This window comes from Dermacentor andersoni, chromosome 7 (assembly GCF_023375885.2).
Source record: "Dermacentor andersoni chromosome 7, qqDerAnde1_hic_scaffold, whole genome shotgun sequence".
Taxonomy (NCBI): Eukaryota; Metazoa; Arthropoda; class Arachnida; order Ixodida; family Ixodidae; genus Dermacentor; species Dermacentor andersoni.
Genome location: NC_092820.1, coordinates 150327439 through 150348548, shown reverse-complemented (window position 1 = coordinate 150348548; position 21110 = coordinate 150327439). Strand labels below are relative to the sequence as shown.

Genomic DNA, 21110 nt, shown 5'->3' with positions numbered 1-21110 from the left:
GATCGGCCATGAATCGGGCGGTGAAGGAACTGTCGGCATTTTTTAAAAATAAATTAGGATGAAATGAAATAAATATCTCGCAAATGGGATTTAAAGTGTCTACTGTTACAGGTTATGTTCCTTTTCTTTTCTGTTCTATTCTTGCGCTGCGTGCACGTGCACTCTCTTAATCTTTACGGCTCTGGAGCAGATAGTCAGGCGGCTACGTGTATAGGCCCGTCACCGTGTAAGCATTGTCGGATTCCGAACTGACTAATTCGATGGACTTCTGACATCTTTCATATCCCTGGCACAGAGAATTTTGCCATACACACAAGATGGAAGTGTCCAACACGAGAGAGAGAGAGAGAGAAGTTTAATGATACTAAATGCAGAGAGATCGGCCTCTATAGCCAGCCACTCGGCGTTGGGGGAAGGGGAAGCGGGAAAGAAAGAGGGAAGAAAGAGGCGCATGTTGGGTGACGATGACGAGAGGAGGAGGATGTAAAACATATGGCAAGCAATTTGCCACGCTCAAAGCCTACAGTCCAGGCTACGCTGTCGCATATACTGACGCTAAATTCCTATCTGCTCAGGTCTGGACTACTTTCCTCACCACTGTTCTCATTCTGTACCGATCGCGAGAGACAATAGATCAGTTATTTTTGTACTGTAGGCATTTCTCTGTAAAAAGGCAAATATTACCACAAGTTCAGCTACGCAGTGTTGGCGTAGATTTGTCCGTACCTGTAATTCTGTCCTTTGGAGCCTCTATTTCTGGTTTCAGCATCAAAAATGGTTGTTTGGTGGTTTAATTTTTGTCTCACAAAACCCAATCAGTTGCCCTGCTAAACAGATTCTGAATTTTGAAGTTCCGAGCTCGGTGTCGACATTTCTTTTTCTACTTCTTCGCGCACACTAGAATCTCTATAATTGGCAGTTTCCAATTGGGCAATTCCCCTCTTTTTATCCGTTTCTCTTAACCGCATGGTTCATGGCCAATCTCCCATTGTGGGTATGGGCCACAATCATTCGGGACGACAACAACAAAAACAAAAGCAAGCAAGTGGATCGAGAAAAGAACAACCGAATGCCATGGCCGGGCTCTCCGCCGAAGATAGTGCCGAGGTAGTGCGGATCAAGAGAATCGCGCAGCGGGCGGGCACCCGGCGCACCACCGAAGACCTCTGGCTAGAACTGCGGAGGGCATTCAACGAGGCGCAGGAGACGCGAACGACCGGGAAGCACTTCGGCGAACTGTACTACGCCGCGTACACCATGGTGGTGCGCAACAGGGGAGCGCGTCTCTACCGCGGAGTGCGCGATGTTGTGACGGAGCATCTGGCCAACAAAGTTCGTCCCTTCGTCTTGGCTAAAGCTCGCGACGACGACTTCTTGCAGGCACTGATTCAGGCCTGGAGGAACCACCAGAGGAGCGCGACGCTGATCGGCGCAATCGTGGTGTACATGGACAACGTGTTCGTGCCTCGGAACAACGTTGACAGTGTGCCCAAACTGTTTATGTCGCTGTTCCGCGACGAGGTGGTACGGCGAACCGACGTGCGGGGCCGCCTCCGTGAAACCCTGCTCGGCCTCGTGAAGGCCGAGCGCGAAGGGACGCGAGTCGACCGGACTTTGATGAAGGAGGTGTGCGGGATGCTCGCAAGTTTGGGACTCAAATCGAGCTCGGTCTACCAGGAAGACTTTGAGAGGCCGTTCCTCGCTGAGACGGCGAAATTCTACGCTTTGCGGGGCCAAACTTACGTCGAGATGAATGACGCCCTCGACTACATCGCCAGAGTGGAGCAACACGTCGACGAAGAGTCGGAACGGGCGAGGCAGTGCCTGGACGAGTCCACCGCGGGGCCCGTCGTGCAAGTCGTGCTGGAGCAGCTCGTCGGGAAGCACATGAAGGCCATCGTGGAGATGGAGGACTCCGGCGTTGTCCATATGCTCGAGAACCGGAAGACAGAGGACCTGAGGCGGACGTTCCTGGTCCTAAAGCGCGTGCAGGGTGGAGTCATGACATTGCTGGACTGCGTGAGCAAGCACTGTCGTGACCTAGGAAGATCCATAGCGAGTGAGCACGGCGACTCGATCAGCCTGGTACCGAAAGTGATGGAGCTGAAAGACCGGTTTGACTACTTTCTGCAGCACTGCTTCGACGGCAAGCCCCTGGTCAAAGAGACGATGGAGACCGACTTCGAGTACATCCTCAACCTGACCCGCACGTCGGCTGAGCATCTCTCAACGTTTGTGGACGACGTGTTGCGAAATCGTATCAAGTGCATGACAAAGCAGAAGATTGACCAGTTGCTGGACAAGGTTGTGGCCATATTTCGGTTCTTGCAGGAGAAGGACCTTTTCGAGCTCCACTACAGGGAGCGCCTGGCCAATCGGCTGCTGCTCGACGATGGCGTTGCTGCCGACGCGGAGAAGACTATGGTCAACAAGCTCGGAAGCATTTGCGGTTCCCAGTTCACCTACAAGATAGAAACCATGTTCAAGGACCTGCTCATTTCCGGTACCCTGATGAAGCAGTTCAAGGCGATATTATCTTCCTGCGACCTGTGTTCGCATGGAGTCGACTTGGACGTGCGCGTGCTCAGAACGGGCTTCTGGGCCCTGCCTGTGGCCACGCGGCAAATAAACATTCCAGCCGCCCCACGCAGCGCGTTCGAAATGTTCCGACTGTTCTACATGGCCAAGCACGATGGCCGGCGACTGACCTTGCAGCCGCATCTCGGCTGGGCAGAAATGAAGGCCATGTTCCGTGGGCCGTGGCAGGACGAGGCATCTTCGTCTCGTCAAGCGGACACGCCGTCCAACGAGACCCAAGCCTTCACCATCCAGGTGTCCACGTACCAGATGTGCTTACTGATGCTGTTCAACAACCGCGACAGGATGTCCTGCGAGGAGATCGCGACCGAGACGGAGATCCCCGAAAAGGACCTCGTTCACGCCCTGAGTTCGCTGTGCACGGGCAAGGCCTCCGAACGACTGCTTATCAAGACGCCCGACACGGCGGTGGTCGAGAAAGACCACGTCTTCGCCGTCAATGACGCCTTCACGCCTAGTGGGCAGAAAGTGAAAATTCCGTCCTGTGAAAAGGACTGCGCTCATACGGAGTACGATAAGTCACTAGTGGCCAACCTAGGTCAAGAGCGAAAGTATGCTACGGAAGCGGCCGTCGTGAGGATAATGAAGGCGCGCAAAAAATTATCCCACAACGACCTCGCGGCCGAGGTCGTAAGCCAGCTTCGAGCAAGGTTTACTCCCACTGCCGCTGAGCTCAAGAAAGTAGTCAACGACCTCGTAGGCAAAGAGTACTTAGAGAGGGCCACCGAGGACCCGGAAGTGTACATCTATATACCATGAAAAAGCGGCGGTTGGTATAATGTGTAGCAGCACACCAGAAACAACTCCGACCACGAATGCACAAACTGTGACTTAACCCACCACCCCCACACCCATCCCCGCCTCGTCCGCCGAATCACGGCTTGTCAAGAAAGTCCTTCGCATCAAAGAAAAATTGAACTCGCTACCCGATGGTACTGAGTCATTGCTAGTCGGTGCCGAGATAACTGTGTATCTGCAAGAGGCCCTGCATGCCAGTCAACTTTTGTCTCTAGACCTTTCTTTCACCTGTTAGTTCGCTCAGTAAAAACAGAGGGCGCTTGCTCCACGTGTAGCCATTCGTTGCCTCAAAACACGCCGCGTTGGCTCCGCAGCAGTTTGATTGCCGGTAGCGCGGGGGTGTTAGGATTTCGGTTTGATGCAAAAAGAAAGTGAGAGAAACGCTTCTGTACATAGGATTATGTGCACGTTCAAAAACACCAGATGGTCGAAATTGATTCCGGAGCCTCAGCACTATACCGAGTCCCTCGTAACCCACTAGGTGTGTAGTTTGAGGACCCTAAATCCAACACATTGTTTTTCGTCTGCTAAATGTGCTTTACGCGTACACGCTTGAGTAAGGCTGCTTCATAGTTAGTAGATTGGCTACTAAACACTGTAAAATAATGTACACCCTTTATTCAATTTGAAGGCTGTAAGGTATTCTACAGTTTAGTATTATTCAATAGCTCTTTGTACTAAAAGCTGATCAGCTTTCACTGTCTCGTGTTCACAACGCAGAAGTATCGAAAAAAGAAGAAGGTGTACCACTCGTTAGTGGCTTTCTGCTGACCCTGCTTTACTTTATTACTGTCCTGCCACATTTTATTCGTCCTTGTTTCTTTGCGCAACAGCCCCAATTTCGAGGTTATTTTTTTACCATAGGCAACGTGTTAAGAAACAAATATGTCAGATAACACCCAAATTTGTCTAGACACTAGCTCGCATTTGTAAATAGTGCTTTTCCGCTCTCCACAAACATTCAACGACATTCACTGAAACACGCCGAGACTCGCAGTCACGCATTGTATAAATATTAGTGCACTCATTAAAAAGTATGCCGACCGGTGAGTGGTTTACACGCGGTATACGTAAGAACGTTCGAAAGTCTACGTTTCTTCCCCAGCCACAGTGTAATCTCTTGACGAACGATATTACGTCTTTTATTTGAGCTGCTACAAAGTGTCAAGACATGAATGTTTTAAGCTGAGGCGGCGGCACAAAGTGCCATGGACACAGGCACGATTGCGTTGAAAAGAAATAAACGTAACCACACCGCACCAAAAAAGCTTAATTTGAATCAAACACGCGACAATGTATGACTGACAAGCCATTGGCAATAAATATTAAAAAAAGGCGGTGACCGAATAACAGTAATCCCGATTTATTACGGCGGCATAATGTATACGTGCCCCAAAAAACGATGCCTATATAAACCTGCCTTCTAGTACGCACATCGTACTGCAGTTTTCGTAGCATTTGGGCAAGGTGTAAAGAGCACGGAAGCATGTATGTGTGACATTTACGTGTCTTCTGAAGCTTTGGACAAAGTCTCTTGCTCTTCGCGCAGTAACTGTCGACTACAAACGCCGAAACACCGTCTTGTAGCACCGCACCGGCGTCGTTCGCTGCCATTTGATTAACAAAATACTTTAATTCTGGGGTTTTACGTGCCAAGCTCGCAATTGATTAAGAGACATGCTGTGTTGTTGGACTCCGGATTAATTTTGTCCACCTGGGGATCTTCAATGTGCACCCAACGCAAGGCGCACGGGCGATGTTGCATTTCGCCCCCTTCCTAACGCGGCCGCCGCGGCCGGGATTTGATCCCGCGACCTCTTGCTTAAAGGGTTAGTTTGCCCGCATACTTCTTGACGTTTACGGATTGCCGAGTTGCCGTAGCCGCTAACGGCAGTAGCAAAGCTGCTAGCGACATCTTGTGTCATTTTGTCCAAGTATACACTATGGAAAAAAAATTCTGTCGCGTCAGTGTTATCGTCGACATAAAATCAAAAGACGCTAACGATTATGTCGCTACCAGCGCTTTACACCAGCAGTGAAGTAGAATATTTAGGTCACTGCTCTATCGGTTTCGCATATGCTCTCTGGTTAGACATTGCGCCACCAGATGCCGCTGCAAGCGTTGTTGCTGCCATACCCGTGTCCATGAACCCGGTATACGGCAAACAGCAGGAAGTTTACGGACCAATTAACACTCTCTAGCGTAACGCCGTTGCCGCCAAGCCACCACGGCTGGCGTGCTGCTATTGTACGCAGAGGCAGGGGAGATCGGCTGAGGCAAGCAATGGACGAGTCGCCACGTGATAAAATATGGCGGCGCCCATGGTGGCGTGGTGAAAAGAGACTGTACGGCCCAATTCACTGTAGACAGTTGTCGTGGTCACCGTTCTTTCGCGCTTAGGCGACCGTGGAACAGGGTTTACTGCATTTGCTCTTCCGTACTATAACGGCGCAATTTCTGTGATAACTGTTAACGAACTCAGCGGTTCCATTTGCTCTTCCGTATTATAACAGCGCGTTTTCTGTAATAAATGTTAACGCACTCGGCCTGCACCGCCGTTTTTTGCTTGTTTGCAAATGACCATGAAACTATGGACTTGAATAGGCGACTAGCAAAAGAGCGAGGACTCGCGGAATGTGTCGTCTGCTGCCCGTTTCCGTTTCGAGGCAACGCCGCTAGCGCAGCCGCCTCCACGCCTTCGCCATTGAAGCTATTGAAGTCCGGCGTCGATCGTCACACACGAAGATTACCCGGTCGCAGCTGTGCAGCCATTGGCTGCTAAAATTTAGGCGTTAAAGCTAGACAGATGTGTAGCTTTCTGTGAAACGACGAAAGAAAAATGAAGTGAGCTGGGTCTGCGAGGAGAGCGCCGGCGACATTGGATACCTAACGCCGGAGCCAGAGTATGCAAAGACCAGCTACCTCTGCCTTTGCTGGGGATAAACGCTCTCTCATAGCTACAGCATAGTTATAGCATAACCATTTTGCTACAATTGTGAAATTGTAGGCATAGTCATAGTATAGCGTAGCATAGCCATAGCATAGCCATATAGCATAACCAAAGGCCTATAGCATAGCCATAAGGGGCCATCGGACTGGTTTGACTGAAACTGAGTTATTTAAAGAAAGGGCATATTTGTTGGTGAAGTATTTTCATTATGAGACCAATATTTTCGTCGGGGTCGGCTCAGTGGGGCACGCTCGGTTCGGTGTGACCAGGCGTCTCGCAGATGTAGTTGTTGACTCTGCCGCCGAAGCGCCTCCACCGAGAGATGTAGGCGTACAGGGCGTCGCCCGGACATGTCCTGCAGTTGGCGTCGCGGTGACCGTGCACGGTGTAGTCTGCGCGGATCTTGCCCTGCGACAAACGAGGCGATTACGAAGAGCACGTTGCTCGGCCAGTTGGTGCACAGATAACTAGATTAATGCGCGACATACAGACGACCACAAGAAGAACACGCACATAGATGGTACAAGCGCTCACCGTATACCAACTGTTTATCCAAAATCGAGATCAAAAGGTCCGCAGACACATACAGGGTGCCTCAGCTATCACTCACAAAGCTTTAAAGAAAGACAGATCATTCTATACGAGAATGAGAAAAGGGGAATGTTGTTCGAAGCCGTGTTGAGAAACGGCCAGTAATGGTGAGACGCCGACATTCAATATTCCATTAAAAGTAACTAGCTAGCTTATAATTGTTGTTCCAATTGTCAAGATGTCAATTAGAGAGTTGTAAAGAATCGTAAGAGACATCCAAGTGAGACGCTTCTGGCATAGTACACGTCGCGTTTATGTTTTTTCGCCAGACAGAATGCCCGCGAAACGCGAAAAATAACACGTGACTACGCGCATGGGATAGCAGCGCCCTCAAGCAGACTCAATTCGTTCGTTTAGATGATCAGAAACCACTGCGACGCAGTAGATGACTGCGCGTTCACGTTTCCCATGACGTGCGAAAAGCTCCCGGCAATTGTTGCGTACCAACGTCAAGGAGACTCGCTGCTCTTAGCTGCGAGCCTGAGATGAACAGCTTGTTTTCCCGCTATAGTTGTTTGATGGAGCTGATAATCCGTGTGGCGGGCGCGTTGTAACTATGCCTTCATTCTGTGGACTCTACAAACTCTTTTATGGCAAATAAAGAATTTTCGTTGACCAATGGTGCTTTAGGGCCTATAATAAGAGCGTAATAAAAGGAAAAATAACAAGCTTTCTGGCCTGCTCACCAAGGACCTGGTCGCCATATCCGTTCATCCATCGATCCATCGTATGTCCTTGGATCCAGCATTCCATATTTCGAACAATAATAAGTTCTAGGGGCAGGCTGGAACTCTCTAATCTAACTCTATATGTCCCGTAATCTTGTGGAGTAGCATGTCTTTTTTTCCTTACCAGAGCGACGCCGCATTGCAGGAGCCTAGTGAGCGCCCCGATCGCCCGTGGTGTCGGCAGGTGGCGCGAGAAGTCGCCGATGAAGGACACGGCGAGCGCGTCTTCGTTGTTTCCTTTGGTGTGGGCGCCGCTTGCATCCCAACCCCGTGCCACGTACACCCTTCCGTCGCCACCAATGAGGAAGCTGTAGCCGAGGTCGAACCAGTCTGCGAGACGTTGCGGAATACGTACAGCGATTGGTGTTTGAAGACACGGTCTTCTTAGCCGACTGCACATAGGATTGGCGTATCTGGGATCTGGCTATCTTGCAACTGTTTCCAGAGAAAAAGAACGGTCCGTTAGGTGACTTCTAGATGTCGCAACCACATGAAACATGTATCAAATGATGCCGCGGACACGCAGCAATAGTCCGAAAGTGAGGATATAAACTCGAACCTCCTTATAACGAAGTTGAAAGGGGAACCGAACGTACTGCGTTATATCGGTTACTTCGTTAAATCCACTTTTGCCATTTACTGCATTATACACCCCCCCCCCCCCCCCTATGGGGCGCACAGTTGTAAACACAGAAATAAGAAGACGGCTTTGGGGCCTGCGGAAACGCTACATGGCCACGCATGCGCTGAAACTTAAGTAAAGAAACAAAGGAATCCTCGGCGTGTGCAACACGCGACTTGGCAGCTGAGGCGATAGTCTTTAGATAGATGCCATCACTTCCATTGTGATGGTTTTTAGCCGCTGCTTTACACTTGACTAGTCATGGTCGAGCAGCATGTGGCACACAACACAGTGATCCACTGTGTGATCGACGAGGTAGGCGAACCTCGCCGCAACGGCTTGGCTCGCCTGGCTCGTGGCCTCCGAGATCACACCGATGCCAACTCGATCTCGGAGGCCACTGCCAGCCCGCGCGGCGCGCCATATGGAGAGCGAGAAGTGAATGCACGGTCTGGACGGTGACCTCCGAGACTGCGTCGGAGAGGTCTCTGAGGCGAGGCCCAGCTACCGCTGCCTGTGCGGCGTGCCGCAGGGAGAGCAGTGAATGCACTAATCGTTCACACCGCCGCGCGTAGCCGCGCAGCATGGCGCGACTCGCGCAGGCTTGCGCGTGACCCCCGAGATTGCGCCAGGCAGATCTCGGAGGCCGTGCTTAGCCGTGTCTGCCGGCCCGGCGCTCCACGCCGAAGTCAATCCACTAATATTTCTCACCGCCGTGCGTAACCGTGCAGCCAGGAACGCAAGAGAGAGAGAGAGAGAGAGGTCAGTGGAGAAGTGCCATAGTGAACTGCTGCTTGTGCGCAGATGCGCAGATATGCGCAGCAGAGTGTAACACCAGTGTTGCTCGAATACGTATTCAACGTGGGGGCGCGTTAACGTGTTGAACTGCCGTGGTCAACGAGTGCCGAATGCCGCGCAAAACGATGCACACGGCGCTCAATGGTCGGTTTTTTTTTTTTTTTTTAAGGTTTCGGAGATGAATCTATGGCTCGTTATATCCATTAGTAAGGCAATTTCACCTTGTTAAAATGAGGTTTTAAATGCATGGACCTCTGTGGGAATTTCAAGAGGAAATTCATTTACTTCGCCATATCCATTATTTTGTTATAACAAGGTTCGAGTTTTGGCAAACAGGAGTATACAGAGCTGTAAATCTTACAGGTGGGGTGGGATGTGAATGCCTCTGTCGCTGCTGCCCTTGTCTGTGCCACCGGCAAGCGTTTATTCGAGCAACCTTAAAGGTCAACTGCAACAAATTTTTTGGACCACGCAAAAAGTCCAGTTTAGCATTGTATAGATATACAAGAACCTTCGTGCAAAATTCTACGTTTCAATAACAAGCGTAAGCGCCCCAAAAAGCTCGCAACAATAGCCACTTCTTTATACCGAAACCGAAAAAAAAACGCCATTACCGCTCGCCGGAAGTGACGCATGACCTAGAGGGCGCGGTTGCTCGGCGTCATCTCTGATATAAGGCGGCACCCACGGCCGCCCAATTGCGTCGCGTAGAAATATCTCGGAGGCGGTGTGCCGGAACTTACGTCATAGCGACAACTGCCAGGTGCACGGGTCAACGTGCTGTTTAAAGGCTGCTAACAATTGCAATTGTTGCAATTGCAATTGATTTGCAATTGCCAGCCCTCTGGCTTTGCCAATATTGCTTTAGTGACATATGCTCCTCATTTAGGAAAAGTTTAGGCAAAGTTATATTTCCTTGCATTTGGCCTTTAAGGGGGCACAAAGAAAACCATATTAAACGGGTTTCGACTACCCTCGACAGTTTCCACTACGGCAGCGGTGTAATATGAGGCTCGCGAAACCGGTCTGTCTCGTGGCCATGTCTCTCTCAGCTCCCGCTCACGTCGCCTTATACATATACCTCTAGTGTCCATGTGGAAGTTCTGCCAGTGACGCATCCTCTCCGAACAGCTCCGGTAGTCGAAGCATTCCGGACCTTTGGTGTGGTGCACGAAGAGGCGCGGCACGGGTTGAACCTTGAGCTTCTCCCAGCCTTTTGGCGGTCGGCCGCCCCAGGCTGTGCGGGACACGAACTCGATGCCCGAACAGGCTAGCATCACGCGGATCCTCCGAACCGGAAGACAGTGTTGCCACCACCACCCGTCGGCAAGACCTGCAAGTTACAAAATTATGTTGCGGCATGGAAAGGTAAACTAAACCGAAAAATAAGTTGATCTGTATTCATATGTTATGGGAATATGCGACGGCAGCGCTGTACAGTCCATCAAGGAATCAAACGTCGAGTTGTGGGAGGCCCGGCTGACCAGCCCCGACTTTAATGACCAGGCGAGCCGGGTGTACTGGGCGCGATTACTAAACATTTAAAAACCTCAATTTTTTTCCCATAGATGTCATTCCGCACATGACGGATGTATTCTGTGTACATTGGCTGTCTGGTCAAGCATGACGTTAATGAAAAAAAGAAAGCAAGTGCTCACTTAAAAACTAAAATTGGAGGATGCTTAAGCTTCGCCTTCAAGAGTGGAACGCGATAGCGTTATCGCACCCCGTTCGCACCGCCCACTTATTCGCTCGGCATGCTCTTGAGTCACCCAAAGACATAGTTTTCATATACAACACTTCTAAGTCCACAGCACAACTTTTTTCTGATTATTTGTTCCAGGAGCACCACGCAGACGCATGACTCCTCGCCAGCAGCACGGCACACATCGCAGGGGACGCTTTCCCACCAGACGCGCTACGGCGCAGCGGTCACGTTAGAGGCGTCCCGCATCGGACGCTGCACCTAGGTTTTGCGCTGTGAGCGGTAAGAGGAACCGCGTCGCCTAAACGCGAGGGTTCGAGTGACGCACGCTGGAAGTTGGAAGGGGAGAGAGCGAGAAAACTTATTAAACGCAAGAGTTTTGGGTCATCCTCGCACCAGTCCCCGCACGGCCCCAATGCGCTCAAATGAGACGAAGAGGATACGCGGGCGAGTGGCGCGCCACCTGTCGGGGCAGCGCCTTATATTGCGAGGAGGGGGTCTTCTGTGTTTGCCGCAAGGTGGCTCTGCGTGTGCGCCAAGCGCCGCAGAAATGTAGCGGAAACGTATTTCGCTACTCGTTTAACTGCGTCTGTAATTTACATGCTCATAATTACCAATATACACCGCAGTATAACTTTCTACGACACGTTTCTAAGGCAACACCGCATTCACTAGAGGCGCTTTTGTCATGATTTGAACCATCGAACTCGTGGCTGAGTGGTACGTCTCCGTCTCACACTCCGGAGACCATGGTTCGATTCCCACCCAGCCCATCTTGCAAGTTGCTTTTATTTATGAATTGCCTTCCTGGATTTCTCGCTCACGGCCAACGCCGCCGACACCGGCTTTTCTGCGACACGAGCTCCTTAACGCTGTCGCATTAGTACCCCCGCCCAGGCACACTCCGTACAGATCGTTATGCAGCGGAGCTGAAACGTTCGGCTCCGGGGTTTATCACTGAGTTAATCCCGACAGCTTGGTAGGCTGCCAGATCATCGGTACGCATTTTTTGTCTGTGCTCGCTGGCACGAGCCTGTTCTTGTGCCCGGGCTGCATCTTCGGCCCGGCGTAGACGACCTCGTTCCCGGTTCTGCTCGCGGCGTTGATTATTGAAAGCTACCTGCTCCTCAGGAGTGCGTATGACGCGTGGCCTACCCATTTCGGAGCCGAATAGAAACTGCTGCGCGCGCGCTCGACCGCCACGGAGAGCAACGCCGTTACTATTGGCGCAGCCAATCGAGCGCCTCTCTCTCTTTTCTTTATTTGCGCGCATGCGCACGGGGTTGCGCCGGAGGAGTTTTCGGTGAACAGGCGACAGACGGACAAATCGGCCAGCCATATACAGCTTCGCTGTAATGTGCTATCAGTACCTCTGCATCGCATTCACGTGCATAGTTTATATAGTTTGTAAATGACAACTCTAGCAGGGCTTCAGAGGCATCTGTAATTCACATCGGCGTGTTAATTACATTTTAATGTCCATAGGAAAAGAAAATATCGTCACATTTTGCTTGCTAGCAGTTGTTGATTCTACCACTGCGCTTTGATTTTAGCACAAAGGCCGAGAAGCCGTTAATTGTTGATAATACGTCAATATTCAAGCCACCACGAAGGATGGCAGGTAGCCATAGACTGACAACAGCACTCGAGAACAGTTTCAAGGCAATTTAAGAGCATGGCAACGGAACCAGAAGGAGTTTTGCACATACGGATAATAATCGTGCCCATGCATTTAATCGTTAGACGTTTATAGTGAGGATAAATTTTTGGGTATTGCGATCGTGGTTTCGTAGTACAGTTGGTCTTTCGTACAAATAACCAGACCACCTCCCCTTCCGCTTCTTCGCCATATCGTATTACGATTATACCCAGGGAAATGCGCATCAGGGCAATCATCAGAAAACCAGGTCTCTGGATGTTAAGATGCCGATTGGGGATCAATTGTATTCAAAACAGGCTAACAGATTGTTGGTTATGTCGTAAATTTCGTGCGCTTAAATTTAGCAAAGAAAGCTGCTTTACATCCCGCGTATCTTTTAGCTGCTTAAAAGAAGTAACACCATAATAGCCATGCAACAGAGCATGGAGCCGTGAGCTAGGTCAACATAAATAAAGAGAGAATGAAAAAAAATTGCTGGTTATACCGTTATATCGAGAGTAGATGCAGGCATGAAATGGCTACCGGCAAAGCAGATTGGTTGGAGGTGATGCTAGCCACAATCTTAAAATGAATGTAGTGCACGTTCGAAACGGCCCACCCCACCGCACCACACAACACAACACCACGCCATACTGTGTACTGATCCATATGGACGCAATTGTTTCCTGTCACAGACCAGTGACAGGAAACGGTTGCATCCATATGACGTATTTTGCTGCCTGTGGTGCCACCGCCTTCATTCGATTTGCTCCTTCCACCAGGTTATCGCACTCTCAAACTGCCCTATACCGCCTCTTGGTCAGCCCTTTTTTGCCCCATGAGCACTGACAAAGCGATCAGTACAACATGAGCAAATGCGGACCTCATCAAACGCAGCTCTGATTTCGTATCAACGGCCGCGCTTCGTATTTGCGACATGCACTCTGCAGATTACCCGATAACTCCTGCTTTCGTCACAAATGTGTTAAGACTGGCGCTTCCCTTCACGAAACAGTCACTGGCAGTTTTCGCAACTCTCTGCGGCCGAGAGGACGCTGCCGCATTCCTACAGCATTATCGCGACTCCGGCGAAGAAGGACGTAAGTTATTGCCGTCACATTTCAAGCCCCCTTTTAGTGTGCTCTAAGACGTAAGGCTAAAATATAGAACAAGGCTCTACTTTAGCTCGAGGGCAAACGTCGGAGCTTATTTCTTTGTTTTTTCTTCTGCTTCTTTCGTCTAAATAGTGTTCTTCGGTTGAATGTGGGCGTCGCGAACTTGACGTAATGGCACTGTGTATACGCTTGCAAGTGAATGCGCGCACCAGTTCGTGCAACTTTTTCACTCGAACAAAAAGACAATCTTACCTGAAATAAAAGCGAGCTTAAGTTCACTCCTTTGTATTCAGGCACAAGAATTGATAACTTACTGCGACGTGTCCTTCGGGTGGACTCATTGGGCCAGTCGATGGTTGCTTAAGAACATATGGTCAAAGCAGCTCGAAGATACAACCGCGAAGGACAACACACACGTACGTCATGGGCGCTATACGGTAACAATAACCTATGCTAACAATACAGATTTTCTGCGTCTGGTGACGTGTCTGTCCTTAAAGTGGTGCCTTCGTTGGCCCTTCGCTTTTCCTGGACACTGTCTGCGTGGCCGAGTATGCTGGGCCGAACCCGGCGACAGCTTGTAATCAAAAGCTGTAATTTGGCCACCTGTCGATCCTGTGTGCGACGCGCTTCCACCCGAGGGCTTTAACGTGGTTTTCTAATGCCGATCTTATAGCCTAGAGTCAGTCAAACGTCACAGCTAGCACTCGCATTCCTCGAAGCATTGCTCATTATAGCTAATCAATAAGGTGGGCCCCACTAGCACATCCGATCGGGTCTACACCACGAAGCTACTGTCGCTTCACTTCAACAATCATCCATGCATGTCCTTTCTCTTTTTTTTTTGGGGGGGGGGGGGGGGGTGCGATGGTTATTTCTTCCCGTTTGTCATTGCACTGCATTAAATCCGTTCGTTTGCATTTGTGAAGGCTAGCTGATAGCACATAGCAATGCTCCCCGCCACGAATCGAATGAGCCCTCAAACAGCATTGGCCACCTTGTAATAGCGCGAGCCTTCGCTCTTTCACGCGCCTTATTTCCTCTGTACGCAGTACAAAGTCACTTGGTTGTCGCTCTTTTACGCGTTTGTGTGAGGTTGATAAAAAAAATATTTTCTTGTCGTCTGCTTTCGTTACAGCAGCGTCAGGCCAGACGCAATCCACGCTGCATACCGTCACCACACCTCTGGCGCGACAGGCATGCATCCTGGACAACCTAGCCCCGAAGACGACGACGGATCCGGCCGCTTCCCGTGGCAATGGTTCACGTCGCTTTACACGAACGAGCACCATCGATCGCCTCGGCGTGACCTCTCACCGTTGGACAAGAAGCTTTTGTTTCTCGTCGGTTTCTGTGCGGCTTTCGCAGTCGCGGCCGTATCGGAATTCGCCCATCAGCGTAGTTCGCCAAAGCTGCCGCTGGCGTTGCGGTCGCCGCCCTGGACCTTCTGGCGACAACGGAAGCACGACAACGGGATGCCGCGCATCTTGCTCTGGAACCGCGCCACGGGGCCGCACTCCAACGCCGCTGACGTCGTGGAGAGTCGGCCGTCGTCGTGGTGGTCCAACGTGACCTCATGCCCGTCCAGTAGTCCTGCGGGCGACGAACGCTCGGTATCGTGCGAGATCACGGACAATCGCGCCCGTCTCGTATGGAGCGACGCCGTCGTGTTCGAGGCGGAGCGGCTCAGTGCCGCAGACGTGCCGAGTCATCGCGTCGACTTCCAGACGTGGGTCCTCTGGACGCAGAGCCACGTCTCTCCCGTGGGTGGGTCGTCGCTCCACGAATCGCGGGCCGTCGAAGCTCGCGGCCACTATCACCCGGAGATCGGCGCGAAGTTCGACTGGACCATGGGTCGCTGGCAACGTGCCGACGTCGTGACGCCTTACAAGTCCTGGCGCTGCGGCGACGTCTTGCCCGGAGGCGCGACCACGGTGGCCGACACTAATCGGCGCAACCGCGAAGCTCTCGGCCGCTCCGCTGGAGCGCGTAAGGACGCTGCCTGGATCGTCGGCCAGCGTGAGTGGGACATGTGGCGGGAGATCGGCGTCGTCGGTCTCGGTGGAGCGGACTTGGAACGCGAATTCGTGAGCGTCGACCTCGTGCCCGATTGCGGACGTTCGAGCTGCGGGTCCCGGCGGGAGTGCCTGCGACAGATCGCCGCCAACTATCGCTTCGTCATCGTCACGATGGAACCCGACTGCTTCCACAGCCCGTACGAGCTGATCTACGACGCGTTCGAGCACGACCTCGTTCCGATCGTGCTGGCGTCGCCCCTGGCGACGATCGAGGTCCCGCGGCTCTCCGTGGTGTCCTCGGGCAAGTTCGAGCTGCTGGGCACGTTGGCCGCGTTTCTGCGCTTCCTGGCGACCAATCGCGTCGAGTACGAGCGGTACTTCGCCTGGAAGGAATCCTGCTCCGTGATTTCCTCGGACGACCTCTGCCCGCTCTGCCTCGCTCTCAACGACAAGTCCTTTAACGGGCAACGTCCACCCATCTTTCGCCACCCGTGGATTGAACGCAGTGAGGATGCCCCCAGAGATCGCAATCGGCGTCCGCGTGGCTTAGACTGGGCCTTTTACGGCTCCGAAAATGCGTATCTCTATCGGCCCTAAGGTGCCATTGGCGTACTAAACCAACAAAACTTCGTAGCTTTGTAGCGCTCGGCCTTTCTGCATTGAGCGTGTCGTGTTCGCCTGTTAGTATACGTGCTCGCACCTCTTTATACACTGTACATATATGCACAGACGTAGCGCAGTCAGCTACAGTGAATTAAGCTCCAGCGACGTGCCAATGTTAAAGCCATAGAGTGCTAGCTGCGTGCGCCGTGAGACAAGAAATGGCTGGCTGGGGACATTGCTGGCTTTTTCTTTGCTCGTCATGTAGCGAGCGACGCCCGCTACTAATCAACACGTTCAAGCCACGCCTCCATCAACCACATTTTTTCGTGCAATTTAGCGTCCCCTTTTCTTTTTTGTTCGACTACCTTTCTTTCGTTTACTGGCGACTGCACTTTCTTTCTTCATATTTTACGACACAAAATGCTCCTTTCACTGTAAACGAATACCACTACAGAGGCTGAATAAACGTTCCGGAGTTATCTGCGGTCATGCGTGAAGTGACTTCTCTTCCTTTCTCGGCAATATATAGTTCTCTTTCGGTGTAGTAACGAAGTAGCATTACATGCTGAAAATGTCAGTAAAGCGAAACGATCGGCTTAGACTGGATGATTGTTCGCGGACAACATTGCGCTTTGTCGACATACCCGCCGTGGTTGCTCAGTGGCTATGGCGTTGGGCTGCTGAGCACGAGATCGCGGTATCGAATCCCGGCCACGCGGCGGCCACATTTCGACAGGGGCGAAATGCGAAAACACCCGTTTACTTAGGTTTAGGTGCACGTTACAGAACCCCCGGTGGTCGAAATTTCGGGAGTCCTCCACTGCGGTTTGCATCATAATCAAAGTGGTTTTGGCACGGGAAACACCGTAATTTCTTTTTCTTTGGTGAAATAAAAAAAATGTGAAGGGAAGGTTTTAGACGTCCCGAAGCTGGGTGCACCTCGTTATAGGCGCTCCGGTTTAAATTTTGACCACCTACAATGTCTTTAACGTTCATGGAATGCATCATGTAACCGCACTGAAAAACAAGGGACAAGGAAGGAACACACAAGACAGGCGCGGAACTTCCTTGTCCCTTGTTTTTCAGTGCGGTTACATGATGCATTCCATTAACGACCACCAACTAGCCCGCTTATCCCTGTTAAATATGCTTCTTTAACGTTCTGCAGTCGCGATGTTTAAGCCAGTGAACACCACAGCCCCTCCATGCACGTCTACACCGAAACGGTGGGACGTAGATGGTTTCGTAAACGTCATGGCGCGGGCCGATAGTAAATGTTCTAGCGAGTGCATGCACTGCCGTAGCAGAAGGGCGAGTTGGGCAACTTGATATTCGTCGTGACCGTAGCGCTGAGCGCGACAGGGTCAAATACGGATAGAAAGACGACAAAAACGCTTTAGTCGTCTTCTATGGCCCGTATTGTTCTTTAATTTTTTTAACACGCTGAGTGTTCCACTATGCACTGTCGTAGTTTGGAGGCCCAGCGGAGGTATACTCCCGGCTCGCGCGTCGTCTGCTGCCCACATGGCATCAGGGAGGGACGCAAACATGTGGTCATCGTGCGCATTCACTCGATGATCTCGTAGTATAAACTGTAGCAGACGACTCTTGAGCGCGACTATAGCGGAGTGCATTCGCTGATAACTATGGTACAAGAACTATACAACAGTGCGCTAAGCAGCTCTCTGGATGGCTCTGGTGGATTCGAGCGTCTAAGTGGACCTTTAAGAGCGGTACGTGGTCCAGTGCTAAAACATTCAGCGGTGACCTAGCGGCAAGCGCGAACAAAAGGCGTTATTAGGAATTACGTGGCCCCCTTCTTTGAGGGGCAAAATCAATTATCTATAGGGGATCCGCCTTCGCCACATTGAGAAGTGTTGTCCAGGAGCCTCACTTGACACACGTCCTGCCTGTGACGCGTGACCGGCTTCCCACATTTCGCATACACTTTCTTTTTTCACGCTGTGGCACTCGTATTGCTAACGCATCAAAGGGACACTGAAGAGAAAGAATTATTTCACCCGTTTTAGCATATTACCCTTCTACAGTGTCAGAACCACCCCTCTTACCGTGAGAAAATGTATGGTTAAGCCAGTAAAAAACGCAAAAGCAAAAAGAACAGGTGGCGACGCCACCTTCAGTTTCCCGCAGCAGCCCACTGTGACGTCATCAATTTCGACGGCATCCGCTAGAGCCTAGTTAATTCGTTAGCGATAAGAAATGGGCTGTACTTCGTGTTCTGAAGGAGCCGAGGACTGAACATGGGAAGTTTCGATAGCGCTTATTGAACCCGACGCGGTCCAAACATGAATAAAAGTAACCTTTGAAATCCATGACGTCACACCGACGTATACCGGAGCTGAGATTCCGGCGCGAAATTTGAAGAAATATCATTCTGACTTTCTTTTTTTTTTTTTTTTCTCTCTCTGTTCAGAACATCAACCTATTATCCCGAGAGTAATGAAAATTGACTTTTTCAAAGAACAGATTATCAGCACAAACTGATTTGGTGTTTCTCTTTAGTGTCCCTCTAAAAAGTATTAAAATTGCGGTGTGACTATGAGGCAGCGCCGCATAGTATGTAAAGGACTGCGCAACAATTTTGACCACCTTGGGTTATTTAGGCGCACCTAAATCTATGTATACGAGTGATTTTGCATATTTCGCCTGTTATGGAAATGCAGCCACCGCGGCCTGGCATCGAAACCACGGCCTCTAGCTCATTAGCGCGAAACGTCATATCCACTCTGAGTAGCCGCGCCGGCAAACAATGCAAAAGCTTATTACTGTACAGAACAAAATCGCATGCAAACCTTTAACGCATACTACTTGCAGTAGGCGTCCGCTTAGCCGTGTCTATATACCTCCCACCTACACTTTTCTGACTGCGCGGTAACGTCTCGCGCTCGCTTCGCACATCCATGCCAGGTGTTAGCTGACTATAATACCTCGTCGTCATATTTAGCCTGCTCTCACCTGGAGTGGCAGTCATCCAAAGCACAGCCGCGGTGACTATGACCGCGACAGGGAGACGACGTCGAATCGTGTTAAACTGGCAAGCTTCGCGCATCTGTATAGTCATCGCCCGTGTCTTCCCGATTACACGAGGCCATGTATGCTTTGTGGAAATTGAGCTCGAAAAATCGTAGCTATATGTATATGTATGTACGCACGAACAGTTTCTCGCGGTGTGATGGATCGGTCCCCGTTGCGCTGATAACAATGCGCGATCGCACTGGCATGAAAGCAACTGCACTCGACAGGCTATATTTACCTGTTCAGTCTTTTTAGCCTCTGCCCTTGTCTTCTCTCTGCGCCATTGTTCACCTCTTTACAGCGAAGCTTTCTTTGCCTGCTTTTCCCGAATTTGTCGTGGCTGCTTGGTGCTGTTGGGTCGGTCGTTATCTCGGCGCATACATATTTGTGAATGCATATATACACAAACGTCACACGAATGTACCCTCGAAGTAGCTTTTACAACACTTGTGCGCTGACCAAGTATGCCCACCTTTGTTCTGCGTAAAAAAAAAAAACTTCTTTTACATGAAATCTGAGAGAGAGAGAAAGGCAAAGGAAATACGGATGTCAACCAGAGATTATCTCCTGTTGACTACCCTCTACCAGGGGATGGGCAAGGGGATGCGATAGGTGAGAAAGAGGAAAATAATTTTAAGAAGCCCCCCCTCCCCATACATACGCATGCACGCACACATACACACACACGATACAGAACTACATAAAATCTAAACAGGTAACGTTGGCTAGCATGCACACCTCTATATTCACCGATCCGTTAGTGGAATGGTGAATTGTACTTCACGGATTCTGTTACTTACTCTGCACTCTTTCATTTAACGAATCATTATGTGCCGCCGCTGGGTGCGAGGCCGTTCTCGGCCAATCTTATAGAATGGGCGTGTCCCACAACGTACGATTCCCACTTAAAACACGAAGATGTAATGCCATCTCTCTGACATCTCTGAAGCGCATCGATCCGTTTATAGAATGAACCCGCCGTGGTTGCTCAGTGGCTAAGGTGCTGGGCTGCTGAGCACGAGGTCGCGGGATCGAATCCCGGCCACGGCGGCCGCATTTCGATGGGGGCGAAGTGCTAGAACACCCGTGTACTTAGATTTAGGCGCACGTTAAAGAACCCCAGGTGGTCGAAATTTGCGGAGTCCTCCACTACGGCGTGCCTCATAATCAGAAAGTGGTTTTGGCGCTTAAAACCCCCATAATTTATAGAATGGCGAAATATGTTTAACAGATTCTTTGATTTACATTACTTTTTTTGATTTAACCACTCGGTGTGTGCACCCTGTAGGTTTGTCCGTTCTCGGCCAATCAATCTGATTGTTATGTCCCAGTGTGACACGGGAGGCACGGAATCCCTAAATGTTGCTTCGTAGGTGCGTGTCGTAATGTTGTGTGCGTTCACCTGTCGTCAGCATTATATTTTCTCGACGATTGAGCGTGCTACATTTGCCTTCGTCGTTGAGACATCGCTGCGCATGCATATCACACCGTACGCCCGGCCGTCCGATTTGGTGCATGCGTTTCGGAATACTGCTTGTGAACCATCCTTATCAAGAAAAAAGCGTATTCCCGGTAACTCCTATATCCAATGTTACGACTTTGCACCGCTGCACCACTATTACGACTTTGAGGTGGTCCCGTAGCGCTCGTCACCCGTTTCGTGACAGAGCGTTGGTAGCGAAGACTCCGAGTCAGGCGTCGGTGAGAATAACAAAAGGGACTTTATACACTATATACAGGTCATTATACAGGACATGAAGGGATCGGCACTGGGGCCGAGAGCTCACAGCACACGCGACTGTTCCCGCACGGCGACGTCCGGCGAAAACGCGTGACACATCTCACTCCAGTCGAGAGCGGCACTCTGCTCCCGGTGGGTCGGCGGATCCGGTTTTCCAGGCGGCGCGC

At 50.8% G+C, this 21110-nt stretch overlaps 3 protein-coding genes across 5 annotated transcripts; 2 read left to right on the top strand and 1 right to left on the bottom strand.

Annotated features, from left to right (window-relative positions):
* Positions 1–1074: 1074 nt before the first annotated feature.
* Positions 1075–3357, top strand: LOC129385519 (cullin-3-like). The gene has a single exon (XM_055072149.1). It carries the CDS (start codon positions 1075–1077, stop codon positions 3355–3357), a length of 2283 nt encoding a protein of 760 aa, XP_054928124.1.
* A 3175-nt stretch (positions 3358–6532) lies between these two features.
* LOC126534471 (peptidoglycan-recognition protein SD-like) lies at positions 6533–19248 on the bottom strand. 2 transcript variants are annotated; one of them, XM_050181744.3, is made up of 4 exons: positions 19143–19248; positions 10168–10419; positions 7791–7996; positions 6533–6755 (listed from the first exon to the last, which is right to left on the bottom strand). In XM_050181744.3, exons 1-4 carry the CDS (start codon positions 19246–19248, stop codon positions 6585–6587), a joined length of 735 nt encoding a protein of 244 aa, XP_050037701.2. In that variant the 3' UTR covers positions 6533–6584. The 2 variants fall into 2 exon arrangements, with proteins under 2 accessions (XP_050037701.2, XP_054928193.1); XM_055072218.2 differs by lacking the exon at positions 19143–19248 and adding an exon at positions 13860–14260.
* On the top strand, positions 13308–16655 carry LOC129385556 (alpha-(1,3)-fucosyltransferase 7-like). 2 transcript variants are annotated; one of them, XM_055072215.2, is made up of 2 exons: positions 13308–13530; positions 14687–16655. In XM_055072215.2, the coding sequence occupies exon 2, from the start codon at positions 14745–14747 to the stop codon at positions 16158–16160; it is 1416 nt and encodes a 471-aa protein (XP_054928190.1). In that variant the 5' UTR covers positions 13308–13530; positions 14687–14744; the 3' UTR covers positions 16161–16655. The 2 variants fall into 2 exon arrangements, with proteins under 2 accessions (XP_054928190.1, XP_054928189.1); XM_055072214.2 differs by having other exon boundaries at positions 14684–16655.
* Positions 19249–21110: the final 1862 nt, after the last annotated feature.